This window comes from Myzus persicae, unplaced genomic scaffold (genome assembly GCF_001856785.1).
Source record: "Myzus persicae strain clone G006 unplaced genomic scaffold, MPER_G0061.0, whole genome shotgun sequence".
Classification (NCBI taxonomy): domain Eukaryota; kingdom Metazoa; phylum Arthropoda; class Insecta; order Hemiptera; family Aphididae; genus Myzus; species Myzus persicae.
Window position 1 is genome coordinate 284,455 of NW_019100913.1, and position 19,237 is coordinate 303,691.

The following is a 19,237-nucleotide window of genomic DNA, read 5'->3' on the forward strand; positions in this document are numbered from 1 at the left end:
AAATTATTAACCATTGTTGTTTTTAATTAGTTGTGTGACGACTGTTGTTCACAGTGATAGGAGAGTGTTATTATTGATTAAATACATGGGTGGATAGGCCCATCGGGAAATCGAGATTTTCTCGGTATGCCCACATCAATATTATACTCAAAGGCCCCAATCCCAAAAAAATAAAAATAAATAAATAACAATATAAAAGTAACTGTTTAAAATACTGGCTGGCGGCTGTACAGTATTAATGTGTATTTGTAATATCTGTGTACTCCATGGGGCCTAGGGGGCTGTATAAACTCGGCGATACCCATAAAAATGCTATTGTCTATTGTGCTAAATCTAAATAATGTATAAAATATGAATATAAATAAATATAATCGATGTTCTAATAACAAAAATAAAGAACTATATTAATAATAATTAATTTTTCGATTAGTGATAGCTAAGGATGACGTATCTACTATCTACGTTTATAAACATATCTTTGTATCGTAATAAACTCGATTTGTTCTATTTTTAAACAATGCGTATTAACGTGAATGCCTAAAATATCATTTTATTTTACATTATATTAATAAACAGTAAAAACTATAAAGTAAGCAAGTGCAATAATAATGCTCACTCTATGCCTTATGGTATTATTTAATATTTTATCAGGTGTTAATATTTTTATTTTACATGTCCCATTGGCTATTGTCACTGTGGCTTTTTGCTAATTATGTTTTAATATATTAAATAAAATATATGATAATGTTATTAATTATGTCAAAAACGAAATTTTAAAAGTGGGACATCAAAAATAAAAGAAATATGTCAAGATTTGTTAAGTAAATGTGCCAGCGATAAAACTCAAAAGAAGCTAATTTTTTTTATTTACAATAAATAGGTATATGTGGCCCTAATAAATATATCTGGGTAAAAAAAAATACCTATTTAATTTAAATGTCTGCATGAAGGTATTAAGTATTAGGCTGATATCCATTGATTTATAAGAAGGGGTGAGGATCGATGGATTTGGTTTGGAAACAGATGTGGCTTGTTACTACAGGATACTCGAGGTTGGGCTTAAGTTAAATGGAGATTTTCTATAGCTTGGCTTCATGTTAAAGAGGGTTTAAATTTTTTCATGGAGTATGTCTTAAAGCTGGTCGGTGAATTATTTTCAGTTTATTGTTGATTTTGTAGCACCTGTAGTTGGCAGAATGGTTTCCTTAGTATAGCGTACACTTAGGTGGTATGCAGTTTGCTTTATAAGAGCGAGTGTTACCATGATATTGACTGTTTTTACACTACCTGATCCACTACCTAACCTTAAGAAGCTCACCGAACTTGATCTCGGTGTGAAGGATCAACTTGATATGAAAATCGTTCTACAGTTTTCATCTTAAGCTAAGTCCTCGAAAAAAAAGGAAAAAAGTTTGCCATTGCAGTAGGTTTATCACTTGAAATAATGAAAAGTTGAAATTTTTTTAAGCTGATTTTATTTATCACATGCAGTATATGGTTGGATATGATTTTAGATTACGACTCTGAGAGGTTTTTCACATTGAAATTGTGCATTGTTGGGCTTTAAGAAACTTAATGATTTGATTTTTACCTTCGGAATAATTGTTAGCTAGTACTTTTACGTATTTTTTAAGATGTTTTGAAGTGAACTCGTCTGTTATGTTCGGCGAGATATTATACAAGTGATTTACATAAAAGGTTGTCGACGTTTTGATTTGAGATAAATGTTGAAGATTTCTGAAGATTGGTTTGACTATGGTTGTGGGGCATAACACAATCGCGCAACTTTTGACATTTTATCAAAAAAAAAAACAGAACTCGATGACACGAAAAATATTTTACATTGTTGGTTTCAAAGAAAATCACAATTTAACCTTTACTGTCTAAAATGATTCACTTTCACAGTTTCATTATTAATACTTAGACAATTTAACATTTTTATTACAGGTTTATTGAAGTATTAAATTATTTTCAATACTATGTATACAAAACTATATTATAGGTTATTATTTTTTGTAATATACATTTCAATGTAGTAGGAATATAATTCATATAAGTACCTACCACAATTATAATACTTGTGCAATATAAACAATATATGCAAATATTGTAATACACATAAATACTTAATATTTACTATGGAACTTAATTCTCCTTTCCATTTTAATACTGTATGTTTGTAACATTATAACTATGGGTAGGTTCAGAATGTTGTATTACAGTTTTAATTTTAAATTTTTGTTTAAATTAATAGGTATAATGAAACTAGCAAACACTTGTTTAGTATTTTTTTTATAAATTAAAATTTGTTAATTTATAATTTTCATTATTAAACTGTCGACGATAGTATAATAATTATGATAGCCCCGCCTTAAAAATAGGAAAAATAAAATATTAAAATAATATTATGTAATAAACCTTGTGAATGTCCACCATCCTTGAATGTCAACTTAAGTTATCATTAAATGGCAAAGATGATAGTACAGGTACGATAGAGACATCATGAAATGATAAATATTAAACGAGCATTCTATCAAAAACTTAGATATTATGCAAACAAAAATCTAGAAACAACGCAGATAAGACCATTTTTGAGTACTTATCTTTGGACAAATTTAGTAAGCAGCCACAATTTTACATTTGATATTCCCAAAATTTCTATGGTTGCATTTTCAACTAAAAAATTATTAAATAACGTGTAGTTAAATTAAATATGAATCATTGGTATTTGATACTCTGAATCTCGAGCAACAGTGCTCTTTTATAGAACTCATAATTTGGCACAAGTTGCAATTACCACAGTGCGCTCCCTCACCATGATTTCATCATTTCACCACAACGCTATAACAACACGCACTCGATTTGACATAGCTACTTAATTAAAACAAAACAGTATATTTAATAAATGAAAAACGGGCAAGGATCGTACACAATCACTGTTCAAATTTAAAAAGGAAAAAAGTGAAGAATTATTTTTAGTATCTATATAAAATTCGCAGCTAATGCATGTTGACGTGTAGTGTGCACATTCCACATACGGATTGTTAAATATGCTTCTTTCTCTATGTTAGTCTATACTGCTATAGTCACTGTCATGTGCTTATGTCGGCAGCTGATAGGTAGGTAATCATCCGATAATTTGACAAAAAGAAGGGCCACGCAACACGGTCGTGTCACGTCGGTAAACGGGTGCAGTGGTGCACTGTCAAATAATATAATAATATAACGGTCACGACGTTCGACCATGTCAAACTCATCTGTCCAATAAAAATATTTATTATAATTTAGTGGGGTGACTAGTTTAAGGTTCATCTAGTGACAATAAAATATAAAATGTTATGGGATTCCATAATATTTGCGTATAATATGCTCTGGGCCACACAATACAAGTCAACGTTTCAGAACCCAAATGTCATTCGTCTCTATCACTCCTGGGTTGCTGCGCCCACTGATTGTCTTTTTTTATGAACACAGTATAACCGGATATAAATGTATAATATTATATCATATGATTTTAACTACGGAAAAAAAATTACAATAATAATATACATGAAAGTCTAGTGCTCTGAGTAATTACAAGCACATGTAGGTATTACCCCCGGCTGTTTTCGATGTAATAGGACATATTCCCCAGATACATTTTTGATGTGGACATTTCCCCTCATTTTTTAAAACGTTTATTATTTAATAATAAATAATATTTTAATAATATTATTTTAATATTATTACAATTTTCTAAATAATATATAATAAACAATCAACAAAAACATTTGAATTTCTATCTTTAGACATAATAATTAGACATTAGACAAAACTAATCATTTCATATTAAATAATAAATAACACACTTTTAACAATAAGAATTGAGGGAAAATGTCCGCATAAAAAAATGTATTAGAGGAAGATGGGTTACTACATCAAAAACAGCCTTGAGGAAATTTAATGGGGGAGGGGGGGGGGCAATGTCCATTTGGATATTAGATAATATTTCGAACTACATTGAAGTCAAAAACAACTTTAGTGGAAAACACAAGAATTAGTCATGGTTCGTATTTGAAACAACTATCAGTAGACATAAATAATTATATTCAATAACTACTGTTATAAGACAAAATAATACTGTGTTTGTTGGTGACATTTATATATTAAATGTACGATAAAACACTATTTTATTTATTTTTTAAAAGGAATAAGTCATCGAGAAATTGTAAGGTTAGCCCAGTATTACCTTTATTGTGGTATACATGACCTTATGGATACGACAACAATTAATGTCTTATAGAGCGCAACGTCAAATAATAAAATATTATATATTTATAAGCTAATGAACACCTACTTCGAATAAATGGCTCAGTTACACAATTGAACAAACATAAAAATAAATTGTTAGGTACATAACTACTATATGGAATATTATAATATAATTTTCATACATTTTCAAATTAAATAATAATAGATAATTAAACATTATTTGAAGGTATTGATAATTGTTACATTATAGTGGTGGTTTCCGTGTTTAAAAATTCTCAGAATTCCAAAAAAAATTGGCACCTAGCTTGTTATAATAATTTGCTACACCTTGTAGTTCAAAAACAAAAGGGCTCAGTTTAAACTAAAATGTTTTTCTCCTGAAAAACAAAGTTTGTGATTGGCCAATATTAAAAATAACTATAGTAAATTGTCGAGCTGAATTTAAAAACACCCAAATCATCCCTTGCCATAGACTAAAAATTTCCAACAGTTCAGTATTATACAATATGGGTTTGTTATGATATATCATTATTTTATTCTGTTCCGTCGTCGTGTGTTGTAAGTTCTATAATTTTGGTATGCTGGTATAGTATATTGTTCGTCCGTTGAAAGTGTTACACGATTGACGGTTGTCAATGAATTTAAATAATTATTATTATTATGAATATAGGTTAGCTACTTTAGATACGGGTACTTGCTGTATTATTAACTATACCAACAGAATCGCGATGAATTGGTGGTTGATAAAACAAAACACTTCTGTGTAATTTTTTGCGTATTATGCAAGATACTAATCTATCGTGTATTTATTTTAATCAGATCGTTTATTGTTTTGTAAGTTCGTTGAAAACTTATATGGTATTCTGTATTTCTGTGTCTTGTTCCCAAACAAATCTGATAGGAAATATTAAAACATCAATATAATACTGGGTAAAAGTATAATTTTAATGTCGACGTCGATAACAACTCGAATGAGAAACTTAGCAGATGTTTATTTTGCTTTTATCCCAAACGTACATTTTTACATTTATATCTATATTGTGGTTAAATGGCTATGTATGTCGTCATAAGCTTGTTAAGATCCGAAAAAATGGAGTAGGTACCTTTAAATAAAATTTTTTAAAATTGATATCAATTTAAAGAACAAAAATTCAAAAACTTCTTAGTTTGCATTGAAGTTTTTAAATGTATCCGTTTGTGAATGATTTGTTCCTAGGTTGAATAAGTTCAAATCAAGTAAAGACGATTCAAGTATTGATGACGATAAATCAAAACTGGGTGGCCCTAATAAGAAATTTACGTCTATGTGGCGTTATTTCATCGGCGACCAGGCATTCAGTAACAAAACAGAAAACTCAAAAACGAACAAGAATACTACCGAAAGCGTGATTGGTGGGCACCGATTTAAATTTTAAAGGAAACGACGAATTTTTTTTCAGTTATTAATAAATTAGAAAAATCGAATTTCTATTATTTCAGGAATTCTATCCAACGTTCACGTCTTATCGATTATCAACGTATTGCACAATTCTCTAACCCTGTACAAAAGAGTGATTGGAAGCAAACGTCTGTGTCCACCGAGCCATAGGTTTGAACAACAATTATCACACATCGTGTGGTATCGTAGAGACTAGTAGCCAATATAACTATTAATAATTTATATACATGAATATAAATAATAATATTACAATGAATTCTATTTATTAATAACGCTTTTACTGTGGTTTAGATCCAGTCATTGCAGTTATCATTGCTTGCAGATATTGAGTGCTCGGACATTGCTGTTCATGTCGCTAAATGATGATGTAAAAAGCGAGCTCGTGAAGGAGCCACAGCTAAAAATACTGGCTGCCTCATTAGAATCTACCAACGATCCGGTTAGTAACTGCATTAGAACAAGTTAAGATTGGAGATAAAATAAATACTCCTTATTATAGTCGAGATCTATTTATGCAACCAACGCTTATGTAGTTGAACTGATACACGCAGTGAAACTTTGTATTACGTGTAATTTATTTATTACAGATAACATAATAATACAGTTAAAATAATAATTATATTTAAAGCATCACTAATATTACAACTTTTTTAACTTTTAATAATATTTGGATAGTATATCCTGTGTTAGATTATATTTTCTACTTAAATATGAGATGGACTTAAGGATGGATATTAAAATGAAGTATTTTTAAAAATTTCAACTTTTACATAATATTAGACAAATTTATTAGTGTACAATACATTTTGAAAAATTAATAAATTAATTTATTATATATTATATGATAGTTCATAATAATAGTGATAGATAATATTTTATTTATATTAATTAAAAATTAAAAATTCTAATAATTACGAAGGTTGTAAACTTATTAAACAATGATCATTTCCTATTCATATTTTCATAATATGATGTTCAACTTTTAACTATTATTATTATTTTATAAAATTTGAAAGATTCTTTATTATTTTGAATTTAAAATAACAAAATTTGTATTATATTTATGTAATAGTGCACTGTTTTAATTTTTTAATATGCAAATAGGTACAACAATTTTAGAAGGTATTCACTTTAAAATGAAATTTTAGTTTTGATTAAACATATGATTTTTCAAATTAAATATCACAGTGGATAATAAATGTGAGAAACAATAAACATTGTAAGCTTATATTATAGAACAATATTCATAAATAAAATAATAATGAGAGGTTATATAGGCAATATTATTTTAAATAAATAAATAATCAGACATTTTTTTCATAATAGTTATCTGGAGTGAAAATGCTTTCACATTTTGGTCAATCATATTAATTCACAACAATTTTTATTTGAAAAGGCTGTTGCTGCAATATTTAATTTGTGTAAATGTTTCAAATTATATTATGAATGTTATTAGTAATTGAGTATCAAAAATAATATGTTTTGAATGCCTAATTAAACAAAAATACGCTGTTCCCTGTACTAATATTTAAAACAAATTATAAAAAATTGTGTTAAGAATTATACCAACTATTTAATTTGTAATGGTTATTGTTGGAGATACAAGTTTTTCGTATTTAAATACTTATCAAGAATTTTAAGATTATGAGGAAACTTTAAAAATGTTAAAAAATAAAAAAAATTGCTTGGACGTGAATCGCTTGCATAATATTTTATATTTTTTTACAAACGAAATAAAGAGTTACTTAATGTGATGAGGCATATAAATATTACGTCATCGATGAACTAGAACGTTATACTTATATGAAGGATGTATTTGGCTAAGAATGGTTAGTCTGCGATAATCGCTGAAAATGACAACGTCGTCGTAAAAAATAGAGATACCCACATCATTTTTTATTTTTAAAACATATTATATTATATATCCTTATATAGTTTACTTTTATCTCATACATTTAAACATTTTATTATTCAAAATGTAAACCATTGTTTATTGAGCATGCTCTTATAGTCGCCATAATAGTACATTACTAATCATGAGTCTATAGGCAGTATTTAAGTTTCTCAGAATAGTATACCGCCGGCGGTAGGATAGTACTTATATAATATTGTACTGTTTAAATTTTCAATATGGTACTTAGATCTTTGTGTTTAAAAATTAAATAAACAAAGTGGGTCAATAGGGTAGTTTTTAGAAATGCAAATAATATTATTTTAAATTATTTTAAATCAAATATGAATTGCGGTCAAAGATTAAAAATCTAAAATATTTATTTTTGTCATAAATTAATTAATTCTAATAATATATAATCTTAATAAAATATATTATATTTAAAATAATTATTAATAATATAGTACGAATTATATTACGTTTTTATTTCTTTAGTAATTTATTTTTCCAATAAATAAAATATATTATAGAAAAAATTACATACTAATAAAGAATTGTACTAAAGGTTCTATTTGGTGAAAATATGTTAAAGTGTATCTTTGAAGTTTATGCACTTACACTATGTACGTTGATCCACCCTTTGACGAACAAAATAATAGTGGTTTTGGTTTTTTTTTTTTGTAACGGTCCATATATTCTAATAATGACCTGCTTGAAAAATATTTTGATCAATTATTATTATTTTGATTATTTACAGCGTGAGACTATCATGGCTGTATCATGATAAAAGTGCAGTTATTCAAATATTTTTTATCAGTACAAATATATTTGGTTACATGTTACTGAAAACAAAAAATAGAAGCCAAAATTAAGCCAAATTAACGTTTTTAAATCAAATTATAATAAACTTCTTTCATCATTGTAGATCTTAAGCACTTATCACAAATTCTAGGTATTTCTGTGTATTTACTACACATATATTTAATCACTCACCTACCTGACCCAACAACCAGAAATATTGATGGGGCTTCACCATTAAACTCATTTCCTATAGTATATAACCTATAATAGCTGGCTATGTACATTATTATTTAGCTTAATGTTCTGAGCAAAGCTTGGAATATAATATACCGTAATGTTATGTGCATAGAGCAGCTACCGGGTATATGATATTAATAATAAATACTTTATTAACGTTCTGCAATTAAAACTTTCAGCAATTGCTCGTGTTGGTATTGCAAATTGTAGCATCCATTGCACTGAACACAAAACATCACCGGGAGCTGATAGATCGGGAAATCCCAACCATTTTGAATCAATTGCTACTGCCATCTGATGAATGGTATTATACGAACCATAGCGACAAATATGGCCGCTACGTAAAACATCATGCAGCTAGGGTATTGGTTTACTTGGGGTTCTCATACCGAATCAATATTTCAATTTTTGACATGTTTCAAGGTAAGGGATGTTTAAATTTTTGATTTCTAAATTATTGTGTGTTTTTCACTTTTAAATGCATGAAAATATAGACGTATGTCTTCCTGAAATCCTAAACAACGATGCTATTAATAAAAAAAAAAAAATATAGTTCGATAATATTGTGAACGTAATAGGTATAAAATATCTATCAATGTTAAGGTTAGGGTGTATGTTATTTCCATTTTATATAATATTTTATATAAATAATTCTTAATAAAAGTTAAAAATACTTCCTTTTTTGGAGTTACATTTCTATCATTAATCAACAATTATAAACTTTACTTATTAATGCATCATCATGATGGGAAATATAATTTTGGTTATAATTTATAATTCTTAACTGAAACGTTTTTTATACCCTAAGATAAACTGTTATATTTTAGTTAAAAGTGATGATAATATTTAAAGGATTATTATAATAATTTGTAATGTTTAGTAAATACTAGGTATAATTAGTAGTTAACGAGTTTTGACGTTAATATTTATTACATAATAAATTATATTCATAATTATATTATCATTTTTTTTAAAAAATAAAAACAGTTTTTTTTTTTGTTTACATTAATTACTATGAGAATATTAAAAATAAATCGACAACTTCGATTCCCTCAATACATAAAGAACTAAGTCCCTCAAATAGTCAATGGTTTTTAAAATACTCATAACTATCAAAAGATTATCTGTGACAAAATATAAGTTAACTAAATATGATTTTGTTAAATATGTGATAAATCTTGTCAAATTCATTGACTAAATAATTTAATCACTGCTTTAAAAATTGAGAACATGAATATAAAAGTAAGAATTTTACCTTATTCGAATATCAAACGTAACTAATTTTGAAAACCTTTTACTTTTCTGTTGTTTTGGAAAATATATTTTAAAACAGTTAACATACTTAAATCACGTCATACCACAAAGCTCAAATAAAATATGAACTTAATTTTGAATAAATTATGATACAAAGGTTTCATTTAAGGATGTTTAAATAATTATTGCTTCTATGTTATCTTTAATATTATTTCTATAGATATTACAATACTTTTAAAGTCGCATACTTTAAATTTATTATTTACGGTGTAACGATAGGGTTCAACTATATCACCGAAGATACGTCACAAAGGACTGTGAAGTAATATTCCCCTTCTTTTTTTTTCATATTAAAACCATATCGTATTCTATTAAATCTTTATTTTTAGGATAGTTAGTGTTTTTTTTTAAATACAAACATTGTGTTTTTATTTTTTATTTGTTTTTTTAGTGGATAATTTATACTTTTTAACTGAATTCTCGAGCGTTTTTAATCATCAGTTAATATTTCATTACGACTTGTTTATTAAATTGTTTTTAATGTTATACGAAAAAATCAGTTTAAATGTAGCATATTGTTTACTAGGTAAGCTGAGAACTTAAATTTAATATACTAGATGGTGTTCTCGGAGATGATATAAGTATTAAAAATTAAAATATATTACAATACTATTGTAGAAATCGGCTTCACTGGTTATCAAATAATACAATTATTTTTGGTATACCTATACGATTTTTATATGAACTAAAAATATACCGTGGAAAATAATTTGTGATAAAAATGAATAATGATTTTCTTTTATGTTTATAAGAAATATTTGGTAAGGATCTACTAACGTCTTATAGAGTAATTTTACTTGCCTTGAGGAACTTAAAAACACGAACACAATTTTAAAAATATTAAAATTAACAACTGTAAGTGGTCAAGACAAAAATTTAAAACACCCACTTTTTGCAAGATTTAAAAAAGTGACAATTATATTGAATAAAAAATAACATTTTAAATTTTAAAACGAGTAGAATAGCTATTTTTCAATTATAATATCAAGTATCTGTTTACTTATTTATTTTTATTGTATTTTACTTTATAAGTTGAAGTTTTTAATTTTAATAGTTAATACCTACATTATTTTCGTGGATACAAATATAAAACCGTACCTTATTACATATTTTTATGTATATACAATATAAGCATACTAAAGATCATGCGTATTGGTTTTAATGTGAAGTTAATGATTATTGTGTTAGTGAGACTACTGAGACTTCTATTTACGGTAGAAAAACCGTGTCGGAAAAACTACCAGAAAAGTTCTGAAACAATTGATGACATTTTCAATGTATCTACTCGTTTTGGGCAATATCGATTTTTGTTATTTTGTTGTTTAGAAAACTATTTCCACTGATTATATTTTGATTAAATGCTACTAATTATTGCTTTAGATTATTTTCATAAGCTGTTGATGATTTTTATGTTCATAACTTTTAGTACGGTTGTTTTCTTTAAGCAAATAGGTACATGATATAATAATATAATTTAAAAATTTAAAACTGTAAGTAAGTAATAATTTTTGTAAATGTTTGAAGTTTAAATTATAGTGAAATTAATTTCCAAGAATATCATGGCTGATAATAATTTATGTAAAATATAATATTTTATAATATTCCTAATTTTAAGTTTTTGAGCGTGAAGTGTTCTGTGCTTTGTACTTAATATTATATTTAAGATTTATATTAATGTGAAAATTATGAACCGTGATTATGTTTAGTAAAGGTTGAAAATGTAATACTAAAATAATTCGTAATTTTTAATTGCATTATAATATTGTTTTATCATATTTTCTGACACTTTCTGTCTTTGTTTTCCAAATTTGATTCTATTAAAAGAATACTGAAATTTAATGTAAATAATTAGTAATTAGGAATATTTTTTATCATATTTTTAATTTTTTTTTAATTGTTTGTTAAGGTATATATAAATCAATATGTCTGTTATTATAATCACAATCAATACTATTTTAGCCGATGTACAACCAAACCCTCCTATAACGAAATCATACGAAGATAACTTCATTGCAGTGACTTCCTTATCTCCAAGCTTTGTATTGAACTCAGATCAATCAAAGTTATTAGGCGTATCAATAGAAACTGCAATTATGAACGTGTTAAAAGAAATAGAGGTAAATCATTGTTTTTATTAACTATATTTAAAACAAATTTTATATTTAGTATATTATGAAATGACATAAGAATAAACTAAGTTGAAATTTAATCATTTTTAGTTTATTATGCTTATTTACTATTATAAATTGACTTCTGATGCACTCAAATTAAAAGTCTCGAAGATTTAAAGTATAACACATTCATAACAGACAAAATATAATTTAGAGCATGTATCACATATTTTCGTAGTTTTCGAAGCATCTATTTAATTTTTAGTATAGGAGTACAAAATAAATATTTATGATTATAAATTCTAAAAACTGTAACAACAAACCATTTGTTATAAAAGTACTTTTCACAACATTTCATTTAGATTAGGTACTCAGCAAATGATAACTAGTCATTTATTTTTTCCCCACTTGAATTATTTCAAGTATCGTTCAATAAAAATATAATATACAACAATATGAAATTGAATGTTAATAGAAATCAAACTAGAAAAAAAAAATGTTATAATCGAACAACTGGAAATACTATTCTAACCATTGCTTAAAAAAATAATTTTTAGCAATCATTGAGCCAGTCTGCTACACCATCTGAAGTTTTCACATTGCATTGGGCACTGAATGGCAAATCGTATAGTCTCTTACAGAATAATGGTATGTAAAAATAATTTAATTTATGTGATTAAACACAAGTAGAACTTACTATATATACAAGAATAAATTGCATTAGATTACATTCACATGCTGTGTGGTAAACCAAATTACTTATAATATAGTATAATATTTGTTTTTATTTAACCACTAGTAACAACTGAATCATATGAAGCTCACAAACAAACGAGTATAACCGTAGGCGCTTGATTATTGCGTAATACGGTGATAATGATATTATTATGGTCATTGAGACATGCAGTTTTTTTAAAAAATGTATTGATGCACAATTAATGAAAGTGACAATATTATATTGGTGTAGTAAAATAAAAAAATACAGCAAATTGTATACGCACAGTGTTATCGTTTATGGTTTAGTAAAGGATCAAATAAAGAAATACCTAGAACATTACATGTACAAGAAGGTCGATATGATCATTGAAATGCGGTCCTTCTGAAAGGAAAAAAAGCCACTATAACCCTTGATACTACGGCGCACGTGTTTAACGGTGTGATAAATTAGTATTTTTATAATAATATGATATAAGTTGGACTGTATAATGGGTGTGCTGTGCTCATATTGTGTTCAAGCGTGCTGATGAAATTTAAGGTTGCGATTTGTGGGATTTATTTTATTTGCCAAAGAAAATATACAAAATTATTATTGAACTACTTTATGACATAACGTCATGTGCATATATCCTAATTCACTCACCTTGTTCGTATAGTAGTTAAATTGTTCAATATAAAAATGAAATATAATTGGATATATCTTCTCAGGGTCGATTTCGATGTGTGCAATGTAATTTAATTTTAAGTAGATTTTTCAAGTTATGTACTATAGTAAATTAACGGCATGGAGACGTGCTCTTTGCAATATTCTCAAATACAATGATTCGAATTGAGTAGTCAAATATCGTTTATGTATGATATTTTCTAAATATTTGGTTGGTAAATCGCTTTGGTCTATTGTCTAGTTAGTTGTAATCTTAAGTTTGTGTTGTATAAATATTTTATATAACACAATTTATTCTAACTTATGTATTACAAAATAAATAATAATGATTAATATGCAAAATTCCTTTGTTAAGGACCTAAGGTTCTCTTGATACGGTTGCAAAAGCTCATTGGAGTCCGGTTGAAATTCGAGAGCTCTTTAGTTTTGGAGCGTATTTTGGACCTCACATAACTTTGGGCAGAATTGTGAAAGCTCTTCATGGAGTATAATTGAAATACCAAAGTTGCGTTAAATTCATAGGTACACTGTTTAACTTATAAATAGGTGAAATTCGTTACGAGAAAAAAATTGAACAACTTAAATTAATTCGATAAAATTACATTAGAAGGTATGTCGTCAACAGTGAGATAAAGCAACAAGTAATGATTTTTATAAGCTATACGAATTAGTTAATAATATGACCATACCTGATATTTGAAACTCAACAACGTAACTCAACAATGTATACACAATATATGTGTGAATGTACGGCGCAAATAAGTTTTAGTTGTAAAAATATATCGTAGTGCATTCTGGCGTAGACGATGTATCTTGAGATTTCAACTAAAACAGACTGCTGCTGAATTGTTTTTGAATAGCTCTTATATATGGATGTGTAAATAGTACCCCCTCTACTATTGATGAGTATCAGTCGAATAGGACGTTCTGTCCATAGGTATGATGCACCATAGCACTCGTATATCACTGCGTGTGTTTTGTGACCGTAAAATATCTGTAGACTCCCGTACACGGCAGGTGCGTCCTGCAGAACTTTTGATCGAAAGTGAATGTGAAAAATATAATAATGTGTTACATGTGCCATTGTATTATTGAACTTTGCAACTCTGTCCGTTTATCAACAAAAATAATCGAAATATTCTACATGAATGTATGCAAATAACATATTGAGTAATTAACATTGGTCGTGCTTATTCCGTGATCATAAGTTTATTTTTGTACTTGTGTTTACTGTTACTGACATCAGAACAACGGACGACCGACAAAAAGTATCCGACAGATGTCCGTTCGTCACTGTTCATACAGACTTTCGTGGCATGCGCCGCCAGCACCGTGGACCCCGTGCTCTTGGTCAGGTTGCTTGCCAACCGTCTAGTCACCACGCCACTCTACCCTCGAAACAGCTCAAGCATCACATCGATGTCGGGACAAGACCCGTTCCCGCCCAGGACTACGAGGAGTCGAGCCTCGTCCACAGACACGAATGCCAGCACCAGAAGGAAACGAGTACGTTGTAGTGACATTGTGTAATATTAAGCATGACAATAATATTATTGACATTGAGGTCCTAAAATAGCAAAAAGCATTGTATATATTTTTTTTCTACTAAAAATAGTTTTGAAAGAAGGGTAGGTAAGCTACACATTTTAATCATATAGTCTACAATCAATGTTTGGGTAAACATTTCATTTTATAAATTTCAGTATACTCATATTTTAATAATTTTCAGTATTATAATTATACCCCCCCCCCTTCGTGTTTATTTCTCAGATAGTTGGGATATAATTTAATATATTTTAATGCAAATAATTGTACAAGTGCTCACAATATGTTCCGTACCTACGTTTTTAGTGCATATCATTGTCGTGCCCAGTCAACCATATAGATACCTATATACTTATATTTTAATACATATCAGTATATCAAGTTCAATTGTATACCTACGCTGAAAGTAATATCAATATAATATAATTATGCATATTATATCTCATCATTCAACATTATGTGATATTATAGTTATTATGACTCAGTTTTTATTTTCAAATATTAAAATCTAGAATTTTCACTTTTGACCGAGGGACTGTCGACGACTAGTTAAACTAAACAATATCAAGTCAATATCTAATTAATGTACATCCAATGTGCTATTATGTGATGTGCATAGTGTGGCTTATCGACTACAACATTTGGGGGACAGACATAATATTATTACCTACGGTTCTATAGGTTCTATGATATAATATCGATAGTACTATATATTTGCACTATGTACAAACTACATATTATAATATATATATTCTGACATAAAGTGTTAACTTATAACTGCATTTTGGAGTTTTATAGTGATGATTAAAACAATTTTTTTATCTGAATAAAAATTAGTCTAACATTTTTTTTCTTCAATCTCAAATCAGATAAGACTATTAACGTAAAAGCTTTTACTATTCATCGTTGGTAATTGCTTTTGTTTCGGAAAATTCACCTTTTGTGGCGGTATGAGTAATATGACAGTGATATAACTATTTTAATTTATTTAACAAGCGTGGGTAATTAAGTTTCAATAAGTTTTAATTCTGAAAACTCAGTTAGTATTAGTTAATCATATCAAATATGTTTTGTTGTTATGACCTACAAGATATGGTTATAAAAGTTGAACTTTTGTCCAATTTCCATTGAAATAACAATTCATATTATAAACTGACTGTAGGTAGGTTTGTTGTTTTATATCTTTTTATTTCAGATCAATTTAAGTCTGGATACTACAAAGTGTTATGGTTATGATTCAGTCGACGGAATTCCTACAAAAGGAAAATCAAAATCGGTAGGCACGCATACTCGTCGACGTCGAAGCAGTACCAGTAGCGCAGGTGGTTTTGGTATTGAACCAGCACTGCAAGCAACATTCAATGCATTTTCAAATATAATCAAACATGACATATTTAAAGATAACACAATGAGTCCAGACATAGATACGGACGAATGCAGAAATTCTAGCGGTCAGTAAAATTATTAACATAACTGATATATAGTTATCACTATAATAATTGTAGTGTAACTATAACGTAAATATATTTATTTATTTTTCAATGTGAATATATTTTATCAATTTATGATGAACACATAATCATCCAAATATTTAATCGAGAGTTGGGTAATGCACTAATGTGACAATAGAAGCTTGATTTTTCGTTAAAAATTCAAACGTATACCAACGTGATGAACCGTTGTTCAAAAATAATATGTTTAATTATTAACAGTTTCGTTGACTTCGACAAAAGCACTAACCGGAGGACTCAATTTTCAATTTCCTCCGAGAAATCGCCCATCTTTAAGATCGTCAAATATTCGCAATATCACCAATGAGCGATCTAAATCACAAGCAAACATCACAAAGGTAATATTGAAATGTAATATTTTTTATAAGTGTACTCAAGTGTATAAAGCTGTTCTCATAAATGCAAAATATTAAAAAATGAAAGTAAAGAACTTGAATCCTTAACTTTTATTTGTATTTTAAGAGTGCATAACTTGAAGTTGTCTCTTGTTTCTTTAGATCTTTTTTAGTACTCATCTTTATCCCTCTACTCTATAGTTACACACTTTTACCCAGTTATCATTTCTTCGGTATTTGGTTCCTATTTATTGAATTTATTGCATCACCTACTATACATTCTATGAATTCTACCTCCGATATAGTATTTTTGTTATAAACAATGTGTCAATATGTAATACACCTTCTATTCAAAAAAGTTGTTTTCAAATGTCTTCTTAGTAACTTAACATCGTATATACTATTATATTAATAATTCTCGTCTATATACTTCAAAATATGTATATTTTTAAATGCTTTTTACAACAAATTATGAAATTCTATGTATTTATCATTATTTATTATAAAATAATGAGTACCGAGTACTGAATTCATATATTGTGATTTATTATATTAAATCAATTACACTCCAAAACTAACTCTTAAATAATATATACCACAGTATAGCAAAGTTATGGACGTTTGAAGTTTAGATTGTAAATAATTATAAACTATTTATGAGTACTTAACAAATAAAAACAATTCAAGTTCTGAAAATTGTCTATGCATGCTGTATATATTTATTATATAATATGATAAATTATATGCATTAACATTGTTCATAATATCGAAAGCTATTATATTAAAAACGTATGCGTAACTCATATTTTGAACATTATGAGTATTAAATAGTGTCTAAAATCGACTAAAAATTAAAATTAAACTATTTGATGTTTAGGTAAGAGGAGACTCATATCAACAAACACCGGAACAAGAAATTTTGGCCTTTCAAAAACAATTGCAAAATTTACCTGATTTGGATTCTCCCAGTCATGTATTTTCAAGACGCTTACCATTAGATTCTACATTTGCGACAGCTACTGGCGAATTTGCACCAGTTACAAGACCAAGATCTAGGTCTATGCCTCGTGTTGCTTACGAATCTAACCGTTATTTGACATTACCAGATTCATTTCCATTCAATTGTCGTTTACCAAGAGGTCGTTCAGCTGGAACATTGGGATTTCAGGTAATTCATTACACAAATATGACATATTTTTTTACATTATCTAGTGTATCAATTCAGTAATAACTGATTTAGTGCATTTTTAAAAAATATTTTCAAGATGACAATACATTTTAAAAAAATGTGAAGAAATGTATGCTAATGTATTGTGGTATCAATTATAAATTATGGCTTTATAATTTTAATTGCATATGTTTCGGAAGTAAATTATTACAATCGTAAAAATAAAATATTGCGGAGTTAACTGTTTATAAACAGATCTTGTCTTAAGTTTATTTTTAATGTTTTGAAAAAAGTGGTATTACCATAGGTTAATATTTACAAAAGAATTTCATTTAAACTCTGACAAAATAAAACGATTTATCGGGCTTTTTTTCAATATCATATAAATTTAATATTAAATAGGGGGAAAATAGCATTTTTAGCTAAGTTTTATTCAAACCAATTATTTTTCACCATTTGTGATGTTATTTTAACCACTGTGTTTTATTGTACCTTTTTATTGTGCACATTTTGGTATACAATAATGATTTATTTTAAATATATTATATTCAATAAATTTTGTTTATCCACTGAACTTTTTTGTTGAAAATGTTGGCCCAAGGTTATTTATATATTTTAAATTTTATATAAAGTTCTAACATTAGTTAAGATTAAAACTGTATTTTTTAATTTCAAGTTACAAATACCATATGGTCTATACTTTTACTTTTTTTGAACACATCAAATGTTTTGTTGCAAGTTTATATTTTTAAGTGTCTACCAATACGTTATTCTAAAAACCGTTCTAAATAAAGCTGAGTCAAAACGAATCAGTTGCTACCATAGTGTCACATTTTTTAATTTTTAGTATGAAATGTTTCACAATAATCTTGGATCTTATAGAATACAGAATCGTATTAAATATCATCGTTTTTCTTAATTTTTTCTTACAGACTGAATACCATGGACCATGTGGCCCAATGGTCATATCCAACCAAGCATCGTCGGTGTATAACAGCTATCCGGTAAACAGTAACGACACGAGTAATAACGCAGCTTGCAGTAGCAGCATTGCCGGAGGTGTTAGTGGTACAGGGGCCATGTCTTCGGGGTCGGGTAACACATACAACAGTAGACGAAGTTCGTACTCGCCCAGTGACAGATCTAGGGGAAGAGATAGCATTGCATTTACACATGGTGGTGAAATACATATTTCAATCACTCCTTGGCACAGGAGTATACTCATCTTGTTCGAGGTATTGTTTTTATTATTAA

General features: G+C 27.8%; 1 protein-coding gene across 1 annotated transcript in view; it reads left to right on the forward strand.

Annotated features, from left to right (window-relative positions):
• Positions 1-19,237, forward strand: part of LOC111026746 — a 286,767-nt gene that overhangs the window by 218,322 nt on the left and 49,208 nt on the right. The window contains exons 15-25 of the mRNA XM_022304878.1: positions 5,468-5,643; positions 5,731-5,839; positions 5,981-6,128; positions 8,798-9,041; positions 11,892-12,049; positions 12,601-12,691; positions 14,671-14,930; positions 16,165-16,420; positions 16,682-16,818; positions 17,693-17,983; positions 18,916-19,218. Coding sequence (XP_022160570.1) covers positions 5,468-5,643; positions 5,731-5,839; positions 5,981-6,128; positions 8,798-9,041; positions 11,892-12,049; positions 12,601-12,691; positions 14,671-14,930; positions 16,165-16,420; positions 16,682-16,818; positions 17,693-17,983; positions 18,916-19,218 — 2,173 coding nt within the window. The remainder of the gene's footprint in view (positions 1-5,467; positions 5,644-5,730; positions 5,840-5,980; positions 6,129-8,797; positions 9,042-11,891; positions 12,050-12,600; positions 12,692-14,670; positions 14,931-16,164; positions 16,421-16,681; positions 16,819-17,692; positions 17,984-18,915; positions 19,219-19,237) is intronic.